The sequence below is a fragment of the Lolium rigidum genome, chromosome 2, assembly GCF_022539505.1.
Source record: "Lolium rigidum isolate FL_2022 chromosome 2, APGP_CSIRO_Lrig_0.1, whole genome shotgun sequence".
In the NCBI taxonomy this organism is placed as follows: domain Eukaryota; kingdom Viridiplantae; phylum Streptophyta; class Magnoliopsida; order Poales; family Poaceae; genus Lolium; species Lolium rigidum.
In genome coordinates this window covers 61,691,341-61,701,639 of record NC_061509.1, presented here as the reverse complement: position 1 = coordinate 61,701,639, position 10,299 = coordinate 61,691,341, and the positions used below count along the sequence as shown (strand labels likewise).

Sequence of the window (10,299 nt, the reverse complement as noted above, 5' to 3'; positions counted from 1 at the left end):
ACAAGAGACCTCCTTGCCGGTACCAAAGATTTAGCTTTGACTTGCAGATGTGGGACTCTTTCGGCCACCTCGAATGGGTTCCGCGGCGCCTAGCGGGGTTCCTAGGCGATGACGAGTACAACTACGCTGCTTTGCTCGCACCGATGAAGGAAGAGGAGGAGGAGGAGGAAGAGGAGGAGGAGCGGGACGACACCAAGGACTACATTGGCTACATAGCGTACCTCGTGAATAAGGCCAAGGAGCAAGGCAATGTGGACGAGCTCCCCGTCATGTCAGAAGTCGTGGATGAGGCGAGACGATGAGGCTGGCCATGAAGGTCTCATAGGAGCAGCCTCCATCGCCACCGCCACAAGCATCGCTGCGCTATGCCTCGGCCTTCATGCCTCCCGGCCTCTCAGAGGAGGAGGCCATGGGGTTGTCCATGGAGGCCTCGACCGTTGCGTCGCCACCTTGGTCACCGTGGCCGTTGCCGCCTCCTTTCTACCGTGCACCGCCACCAACAGCGTACCCACTGCCTTCCTGGCGCTTCACACACAGCGGCCTCCTCCTCCCGCACCAACACTACCGCCAACGCCTCAGTAGCCTCATCACTAGCTGTGGCCTTGGGCACCTCCAATCTTCATCGACCTCATCGACGACGCAACCATGGCAGGTGCCCTTAGCTAGGGTTATTTTCTAGTCTTTTAAATTTATTTTCAGCATTATGTAAACTGGTTCTACTATAATTCAGCCAAAATAATGCGTCGAGCCTCTAGGGCTACCCGATCCAAACGAGAATACCGGCAAGCGAGGTTAATTTGGTATCCACGGCTCAACCCTAACGAACATAAACGCACACTTTTTTTTTTATCCATTTTGCGTCGGTCCGCTAAAAATGACCTAAAAAAACGTGCAATGGATAAGATAGATCAGTCCAATCAACCACAATTCATGCTCGTCAAGCAAGAGCTGTGGCGTTTAAACCGGTGGTCATCGGACGGTCCAGCCTGTCTGATATGCTTGACTCATCCGTTGGATTTACCTTGACTTTTGTTCCCTTTCCAAGAAGCAAACGCTGCTCTGGCAAGTGGACCACCGCAAACGGATCAGATCAAACCGAGCCCACACACGCGACGCAGGCCCCGCCTACGTCGCCGCCGCCGGCATGTCCCGCGGCGGCGTCTTCCTCGGTGTTGACGTCGGCACCGGCAGCGCTCGCGCAGGTTCGTCATCCTCTGACTCCTTTGAGCTAACGTCCCCTCCATTTTTCTTGGCTAGCTAATACTAGTAGATAGACCTTGCCCGTTTCTTGATTTGCGAGTAGTGATTGAGTAGGCTAGCAACGCTGCTTAAGTTTGAGATAGATAAAACTTGCCCGTAGATAAACCTTGTCCGCTCATGAACTGAATATTTGTTTTACGGGAGCGATTGAGCGAAGGAAAGGAAGTTTGTTGAGTTTCCTGTAATTCTCATTCCATCTTTTTTCTTCGGATGTGCTGGAGGGTAATTTGGGATAGGTATTAAGGAAGTATTCTTATCATCGAGTGTATCGGAACTTGATAAACGAGTTCATTTTTGGCAGGTATAGCAATTAGCAGGTAATTAGGTTCCTGTTGTAAACTGTTAGTTATCTGTTGATGCAGGCCTGTTTGATGAGAAGGGTAAGTTGCTGGGTTCGGCGAGCAGCCCCATACAGATGTGGAAAGAGAGAGACTGCATAGAGGTTGGCAATTTGTGATCCAGTTAATGTATTCCATGATTGATGCATGAACCAAGTACCACCTTGCTGATTCTGGGTGGTTCACCACCAGCAATCGTCGACGGATATCTGGCTTGCGGTGTGTGCTGCTGTAAAATCTGCGTGCTCTCTGGCAAGCGTTGCCCCTGAGGATGTCGTCGGCCTTGGCTTCGCTGCTACTTGCTCCCTTGGTTTGCCCTGATCTCCACTTATTTGAATGGGGAATTTGTGTCTCAGGTGACTGGGATTTTACCGTTTCAATGATAACATAGCCTGCTGATTGCAGTTGCTGTTGACGCTGATGGTTCCCCTGTTTCGGTTTCTTGGAGTGGTGATGCAAGAAGGAACATCATCGTGTGGATGGACCATAGAGCTGTCGATCAGGCTGATCGAATTAATGCTCGCAATTCCCCGGTGTTGCAGTACTGTGGTGGGGGTGTCTCCCCAGAAATGCAGGCCCCAAAGGTATCGGTTTCTCTCCCATGAAATGTGATTCACGTGATGTATTGCACTAACTCCTGACTCCCCGATGCACCATTTATTGAAAATCATAATCATGCTGTTGGAAATGTCGACTGTTGTGTCTATTGCCTGATAATGATAATACTGTGTTGTCATCTATGTGACTGGACTGGAGAGGGGCTTAAGAATGTGATAAACATAGAGATTATTTAGGAAATCTCTAAATTTGATTGTAACATGCATAAACACAGATCTGACCCTCCTGATTTTCTCGCTAATGAGAAAAGTGGTTAAACAAGTGATACCGTTGAGATTGTCTGATTATTTTTACTGCTAATGGTATACTTTCACTTAAAACATTTACAGCTTTTGTGGGTAAAGGAAAATCTGCAAGAGTCTTGGTCTATGGTATGTAGATGGATGGACCTTAGTGACTGGTTAGCATACAGGTTAGTTTCCAGCTATCCAAGTCTGATTCTGCTGTAAGCTATGAGTTGAATTTCATAACATGTTCTGCTTTGTTGGTTCATTTTCTAGAGCGACTGGTGATGACACCCGCAGCTTATGCACAACAGTTTGCAAATGGACATATCTTGGACATGCACACATGGGGCAGTGGAAGGAATCAGATTCACGTGATATGGAAGCATGTGGATGGGATGAAGTGTTTTGGGAAGAAATAGGCTTGGGAGAACTTGTGGAAGGGAATCGTGCGAAAATAGGTTGAATGCTTGTTCAGTTTCCCCTTTTCATGCTGCAATCGATGCACCATTTATTGCCATTGATTTTCTAATACGCCACTGTTCTTATGCAATCGAAATAGGGCGCAGTGTTGCGTTTCCGGGCCATCCTCTAGGTTCCGGTTTGACACCTGCTGCTGCAAAGGCAAGCTAATTCAAATTGCTTTTGATTTCATATGGTATTGTTTAAGTTTAAATTTATAGTAAGTTAGTAACCGCGTCATGTGACAACTATGTGATCCATTTTCTAGGTTCTTTCTCTAAAGTTTTATCAAGAAATGCATGTGCTATCAGTTTTAAGTAATTGCGTTTTTAAACTTGAGTGGATCTATTCCTCAGGAGTTAGGCTTGCTTCCTGGGACACCTGTTGGAACTTCCCTCATTGATGCTCATGCCGGTGGTGTTGGAGTGATGGAAAGTGTACCAGATGCAGAATCTAAAGCTGACTGTTAGTGTTGATTCATCTGTATTTTTCTGCATAAACTATTTCTAGAACTTTATATTTACCGCAGAACATTTCATTGCAGTGCCTGATGAAGAAGAAATATGCCGTCGCATGGTCCTGGTATGTGGGACATCTACATGCCATATGGCTGTTTCAAAGAATAAACTATTTATCCCTGGTGTCTGGGGGCCATTTTGGTCTGGTACAGTAACCCTCTTATTTACTTCCATATGTTTCTTGCCAGCATCTCTTTTTACCCCTTGGTTCTCCAGTATCTTTTGTGGACCATGTTGACTGATGTGTATTTCACACTTCCATATGCAGCGATGGTTCCTGAGTATTGGCTCACGGAAGGTGGACAAAGTGCAACTGGTGCTCTGCTTGATTACATTGTTCAAAACCATGTTGCTGCTCCCCTTCTAGCTAATCATGCTGCTTCTCAAAGTAAGTTTTTTTTTTTAATGTTTGCTCAAGTATATTATCTTTGAAGCTGTACCATGTCAAGGTTGTAATTTTGTTCTCCAATATTCAGGCGTCTCCATATTTGAGCTGATGAACAAGTTATTATTTTCGATGTCACAAGAACAAAATATGCCCTTTCTTTCTGCCTTGAGTCAAGATACCCATGTCCTTCCAGATTTTCATGGAAATCGGTAAGAAAACCGTCATAACTTCTGTTTTTAAACAATATGCCTATTATCTACTCCCTCCGTCCTCAAATAAGTAGACGTTTAATCTCAAACTTACTCCATAAAAGAGTGCACTTCTATGTTCCCAATGCACTTTAAAGTAGCAAAAATTCCTTCTCTGTCATTGCACGGAAATCAAACCCAATAATATTTAGCATATATTATATTCATTTTCTACATGCGCTTAGCTTATTGGAGGTGAAAGAATTAAAGAGGAGGGAGATATTGGTTTGCATCTTCCCAATGCAATTGTCTCTCCACTTGACAATCTCTCTTGAAAAACCCGCACGTCCACTTATTTGTGGACGGAGGGAGTAGGTTTTTTCTTCACAATTTTGTAATGTGACACATACAGATCACAGACTAGATAACCAGTCTTTTTCTAACAATGTAAAAATAACCAGTCCTGATAAACTAGTTCACTCCAGATGGTAAACACTAGATGCATTTAGCTTTATGTAATGTACTTACAAAAGCAGTTCTCTTCTTGTCATTCGAATGAGATGTACTCAACTAACGATATGGCAACCGAACATAATCAGTGACTCAGTGAGACAGCTAGCAATCTCAGTTGTTCCTAAGAAAATAAATCTACCAGAATTGTGACATTGCACACCTGATCGGCTGCACACAATTTTGTTATTCCCCCTCAATGTTTTGGTTAATATTTACCTGACACTGCTTAGTACAAAAAGGCCAGGATTTGATGGATCTTTCAAAAAAAAAACTAACACTAGATGATACACTTGCAGAACTCAATGTTTTGGTTAATGTTTACCTGACACCAAATTATACACTTCCACTCAACCTGAATGTAAAACCATTCGGATGGTTAGGTCCCCTGTTGCTGATCCAAAATCCAAAGGAGTGATTTGTGGCTTGACACTTGATACAAGTGAAAAGCAGCTAGCGCTTCTGTACCTAGCAACGATTCAGGGTATTGCGTATGGAACTCGTCATATTGTGGAGCATTGCAATGCTCATGGACACAAGGTATTTATTTTCTACAAGGATTCGGAACTTAGTATGTAATTGGATGTCTATAATATATACCTTTTCCATGTATTAGATCGACACTCTTCTTGCTTGTGGTGGACTTGCAAAGAACTCCTTGTATATCCAGGAACATGCAGATATCATCGGTAAGTCTCCTCTTCCTGCAGTCACCTCTCCATATTCTCTCCTCCCTAATCTGTGAATTTAACTTCTTCTTTGCAGGATGTCCAATAATACTTCCTAGAGAGAACGAGTCAGTGCTTTTAGGCGCTTCTATACTCGGTGCTGTGGCTGCAAAGAAGTTTTCAGGCGTTCGCGATGCAATGAAGTCACTGAATGCAGCAGGAAAGGCATGTGCCAAACCCTCCTATTTCAAAGAAAAAAAAGAATCGGCTTCAATTTTGTATTTGTATTTGTATTGTTAGACACCCTAGAAAGCATGCTAATCATCAAACATGCACCATTTTCTTCCTAAAAATGCATACATTGTCAGTTAAAATCTTCCATTTTTTTAATTTTCCAGTTGTAAACCAAAAACGTTATTTTTTGTAGGTAGTGCATCCGTCTTCGGATCCCAGGGTGAAGAAATATCACGATGCCAAATATCAGATATTCAGGTCCCTGTACGAGCAACAGCTCTCTTATCGCTCAACCATGGCACAAGCATTGCAATAGGGACATGTAACCACTGAGCTGGGTACTTCACTCTTGGTCCGGAATACCCTTGGTTTATTTATACTTGTAAAAAACATCCAGTCAGTGATGGAATCAGTGATACGGTGCCTATGAGTCACAAAAGTAGAGCAAATTGAACCTTTGTCATGGAATGGCTGTATAAACCACAAAGTTTCTGTGAAATTATAGTGAGTTTGATTAACCAGGGTAGCATTCATTGAGCACCAAGTGCTTGGTGCGAAGTGTACCGCCCACCATCGAAACATCCTAGCTGCAAATTCTCACAGCTGGTTATGCTAGCCTGTGAGCTGCCCTGTTTTTCTGTTTGTCTTCTTTTACTCAGATTACTTACATATTAGATGAGCTACCACACTGCTCCTCATTGAGCAGTCTCCACAAGCTTGTGCAGAACTGCATGTATTTACATTGCATTGCTCATCAGTAAACTGTGCAGCATATTCTCGTGATGGGATCAGACTGAAATGAAACAAACAACATTGACATTAACATACCTCTTTGTATGCTCTCAGATCACCGGTGGACTTGGACACCTCGACGACACAGTGTGCTTCAGTCACCTCAATCACCTGCATCTCTCATCATGATCAAAATAAAAAAATATTAGATAGATGCCTTGCAAAGCTGACAGTTCTGAAATGCCATTTGTTGTGTGCAAATTCTCGGTGTCGCTATTTCCAGCGGTTGAAGAGAATACATAGAAAAGGATACACTGCATGGTATATCACCTCTGCCGAGAGAGTAAGATCTAGCATGCTTCTTGATAGCAATCTGATGTCCTGAAGCTTCACCTGTGACAAAATGAGAACCCAGGCTCAAATGACTTGACTGGGATTTCTCGAGATTTGAAGAAGCTGAATTCATTTCTTTCTTTCTGATCTCTAGTTAATTACCATGGAGTTGCTCATTCTCCTCACGGACAAGCTCACATCCCGTGCTGCAACGCTGATCATCTTCAGTGTCTCCTGCACCGCGTGTGGCGAGCCGAGCTTTGTTTTCTGGTGATCATCCATCAGTAGCCAAGTCAGTCACTGAAATACATGTCACAACCTAGAACCATGTTTTGGTGCTGGTAAAATACACAAACCAAGTTGATCAAAAGGTCTGGTCACTGCACCTGCTCCTGGAATAGTCCTGACAAATCGAGATCGCTGCACGTTGCTATCAACTGGAACGCATTAATGAACCGGCTAGGCTCCGGACTTGCTTCTTCAGCTTCCCTTACCTAGACACAAGAGAAATCCTAGCAACTAGAGGTAGGAAATGACAGGTGCATGGCGAAGGAAATAACTAATATGTGTGTGTTCCAGACTCCAGACTCCAGAGCAGTGTTTACTAGTAGTGCTCAGTTACCTGCGTGTTAGGGCTGCTATCACTATCTGTGCTGGCTTCTTCAAGATCAACACAATCATCACAATAAACACTCTCTGTTGTCCTTATTGAAGGCTTGTAACCCTCCTGGAACCACTTGTCGTTGAAAATATCGCTTATTTTTGCTCTCTACACCATGGTTGCAGATGATCTTGTTAGTTAACTGAAGATATGTATCTGTCTAATGCTTCAGTATAACACTATAACTACATAACATTTTGCACATGATTACCGTTATAGGAGATGGATCCAGTATGCTCAAGATAATCTTCTTCTGAGGTAGCGTAATCCACTGCGGGAAAGCAAACTGCCCTCGAGATATCTTTCAGTACAACAATTGTCAGAAAGGAAACTCCAATCAGCAAGGTACAGCACATCAAAAGGCGGTATTGAATGCAGATATCCATGCTTACCCTTCGGTACAAGTTTGTGAAGCTATGGTCTTGAAATGGCAGATAACCAGTAAGAAGTTCGAACAGGATCACACCACATGACCAGATGTCCGCAGCTGCCCCCTCGTAAGTTTTGTGCTGAATCACCTATCAGATCATATGAAATCATAAGTTGGCAATGCTAATGACATGCTTCATAATGTCGGACATGTGATGCAGCTTAGCTAGTAGGATATGCCATGCTCTTGTTTTCTCGCCAGTGGTATGATCTTATAAATACCTCAGGAGCCACATAACATGGCGAGCCACAAGACGTGGATAGCAACTGCCCTGGCTGAATCAAAGGAAATTTAGATACAAAGCTACAGAGTTGGTCATTCCGAATCATCGAAAACTCAAATGAAATGAGCTCATGATCTTTGCAAGTTCCTACCTTCCGTAGGACACTGAGTCCAAAATCAGATACCTTGAGATTGCCTTGATTATCTAGCAAAAGGTTTTCTGGCTGTGTACACAATCAGGAAGTATAGTAACTCAGTCATACAATAGCTAATAGTCCAGTAAGCAATATAATTAGAAAAGAGTACTATGGACATGTAATTAATGGATATATATAGTAGCAATATAATGACCTTGAGATCCCTGTGGAAGACGCCTCTGTGGTGGCAATAGTCCACAGCATCAATCAACTGGTAGAAGTACTTGTTTGCTTCCCTCTCATCCAACCTCTTGTGGTAAGTCTTAAACAGAAAATTCAGGAAAGATAAGAAATTACAATCACCTGGTTTAAGCAAGTCTTGAGACTACAATCAAGAATGGGCTGTTTGGCTATCTTACTAGCCTGTCAGACAGCTGCCCTCCTGGAACATACTCCATCACCAGGCATATCTTGGTCTTCGTCGCGATCACCTGCGTGCACAAGAAACAAAGTTGCTTCTGATTAAAGTGGTATGTTCCTTGTTGAGTATATATATGGCAAGCGAATAAACGTAATGGTAGACCAAATTACTCTTGATAATTATTTCATATATAACCCTACAAGCTAGAATTACTCTTGCTAATTCACTATTGATCCGAAGAATTGAGGAAACGACTGAGGTTGTGTGAAATTCAGAATCCCATATATTTACCTCGTGTATCTTAACTATGTTGGGGTGATTGAGAAGCTTCATTGCGCTGATCTCTCTCTTCACCTTCAAATACCAAGCGATGCAATAACAACAAACAAAAGATCAGCCGAACACCAAAACATGGTTTAGAAACAACACTCGGGATCAGGCCTCAGGGTCGTACCTGATACATGAGGTTGTTCCTGAGCACCGTGCTCCTGTCGATGACCTTCACGGCGACGGTGCCGCCGGTCTCCGTGTCGACGGCGAGCTTCACCTTGGCGAAGGAGCCCTCGCCGATGGTCCGGCCAACCCTGTACTTGCCAATGCTCTCCACCAGCACCATCTTCCTCGGTCTCTCACTGCCCCCCTCGTAAATATTCTTGTGGCACATGAAGAGTCAGAGATACGGTAGCAAGCAACAAACTGTGTTGCTACTTTTCTGATCTGCAAATCAAGCAGTCGAATGAAGTGTGCAGCAGGAATGCAGGATTCGCGAAAGGTGGTGGTAATTTGGACACTGCCCTTGTCCTTGGTACGATAGATGGACTTGTACTGTGAAACGGAGATCAGGTGAGAGGGGGAAAGGTAGTTGGGGTTTGGAGAGAAAGTAGCCGTGGGGCAACGTGATCTCCGGGCGCAACTGCCAGTCGACGTCCACGCGCCCTTCCGACGACGGCGTGCACCATGGCCCCGTAAAATGAGAGGCCTGTGGCCGTGTGTATCTGCCTCCCCTCGCCGGCGTGTAAACGTGCGGCTGGCCGACCGGCCGGCCGGCCTTGGTCGATAGTCGATGGGCCATGGATGCCAAAGCTGAAACTTGCGCTGCTAAATCGATGATCGAATAGATCACCTGCCGTACCATACCCGGTACCGGAAGATCGAATACTTGCAGCCGAAAAAGATGTCTCTACATTTTTTTTTATAATAGGCGCTTCATTACTTGAAACAAACAATTACACCCAGCCACTACATAACAAAAATGCACACAGCTGTCCAAAAATTTGAGGATCCACAAGTTCTAAAACATAAAAGGCGTAATACATAATCAGTCATGTAGAGACATCTTTTTCGGCTGCAAGTATTCGATCTTCCGGTACCAGGTATGGTACGGCAGGTGATCTATTCGATCATCGCTTTAGCAGCGCAAGTTTCAGCTTCGGCATCCATGGCCCATCGACTATCGACCAAGGTCTTACATTACTAATTATTATAAAGGCTTGTTTGGTCCTCCGGATAAAAGCTCATTTGTCTAAATGAGAACTTAATAGCCGATATACCCCAAGTTTCTATTGAAGAAAATGGCTTACTAACTGCACCGTACTCTGAGGAAGAAGTGCAGAAGGCTATTTTTCAAATGGAATGCAACAAAGCACCGGGTCCTGATGGTTTTCCAGCGGAGTTTTATCAAACTTTCTGGGATACTATTAAAGCGGATCTTCTAGATTTGTTCAGTGCTCTACATATAGGACAATTAGAATTATTTCGTCTAAATTTTGGTGAAGTAATCTTGTTACCGAAAGTTAATGAGGCAGAAAGGATTAAACAATATAGACCTATTTGCCTCTTAAATGTAAGTTTCAAAATTTTCACGAAAGTGGCCACCATTAGACTTAATACGGTTGCGGATCATGTCGTTCAGCCATCACAAACCGCTTTCATGCAAGGAAGAAATATCCTTGATG

At 43.8% G+C, this 10,299-nt stretch overlaps 2 protein-coding genes across 2 annotated transcripts; one reads left to right on the top strand and one right to left on the bottom strand.

Moving 5' to 3' along the window:
* Positions 1 to 1,129: 1,129 nt before the first annotated feature.
* On the top strand, positions 1,130 to 5,926 carry LOC124691831 (FGGY carbohydrate kinase domain-containing protein-like). Its single transcript, XM_047225106.1, has 15 exons — positions 1,130 to 1,202; positions 1,623 to 1,702; positions 1,791 to 1,908; positions 2,004 to 2,182; positions 2,546 to 2,628; positions 2,717 to 2,901; positions 3,003 to 3,064; positions 3,259 to 3,367; positions 3,447 to 3,566; positions 3,689 to 3,808; positions 3,897 to 4,017; positions 4,890 to 5,046; positions 5,123 to 5,195; positions 5,272 to 5,399; positions 5,602 to 5,926. Exons 1-15 carry the CDS (start codon positions 1,145 to 1,147, stop codon positions 5,722 to 5,724), a joined length of 1,716 nt encoding a protein of 571 aa, XP_047081062.1. The 5' UTR covers positions 1,130 to 1,144; the 3' UTR covers positions 5,725 to 5,926.
* LOC124691832 (CBL-interacting serine/threonine-protein kinase 21-like) lies at positions 5,646 to 9,204 on the bottom strand. Its single transcript, XM_047225107.1, has 14 exons — positions 8,799 to 9,204; positions 8,636 to 8,698; positions 8,343 to 8,414; positions 8,138 to 8,245; positions 7,939 to 8,010; positions 7,786 to 7,839; positions 7,527 to 7,652; positions 7,346 to 7,435; positions 7,096 to 7,242; positions 6,860 to 6,967; positions 6,636 to 6,740; positions 6,471 to 6,533; positions 6,237 to 6,311; positions 5,646 to 6,135 (listed from the first exon to the last, which is right to left on the bottom strand). Exons 1-14 carry the CDS (start codon positions 9,006 to 9,008, stop codon positions 6,073 to 6,075), a joined length of 1,356 nt encoding a protein of 451 aa, XP_047081063.1. The 5' UTR covers positions 9,009 to 9,204; the 3' UTR covers positions 5,646 to 6,072.
* Between the last annotated feature and the right edge of the window lie 1,095 nt (positions 9,205 to 10,299).

What these genes read in the sequence shown, in the direction of transcription:
- LOC124691832 (XM_047225107.1), bottom strand. Translation starts at nt 9,008, where the DNA reads ATGTGCCACAAGAATATTTACGAGGGGGGCAGTGAGAGACCGAGGAAG. An exon ending in TCACAAACTTGTACCGAAGG is followed by an intron (nt 7,436 to 7,526) that starts GTAAGCATGGAT and finishes TTGTACTGAAAG; the next exon opens with ATATCTCGAGGGCAGTTTGC. An exon ending in CAGGACTATTCCAGGAGCAG is followed by an intron (nt 6,741 to 6,859) that starts GTGCAGTGACCA and finishes GATGATCACCAG; the next exon opens with AAAACAAAGCTCGGCTCGCC.
- LOC124691831 (XM_047225106.1), top strand. Translation starts at nt 1,145, where the DNA reads ATGTCCCGCGGCGGCGTCTTCCTCGGTGTTGACGTCGGCACCGGCAGC. An exon ending in AAGAGAGAGACTGCATAGAG is followed by an intron (nt 1,703 to 1,790) that starts GTTGGCAATTTG and finishes GTTCACCACCAG; the next exon opens with CAATCGTCGACGGATATCTG. An exon ending in GCAATGCTCATGGACACAAG is followed by an intron (nt 5,047 to 5,122) that starts GTATTTATTTTC and finishes TCCATGTATTAG; the next exon opens with ATCGACACTCTTCTTGCTTG.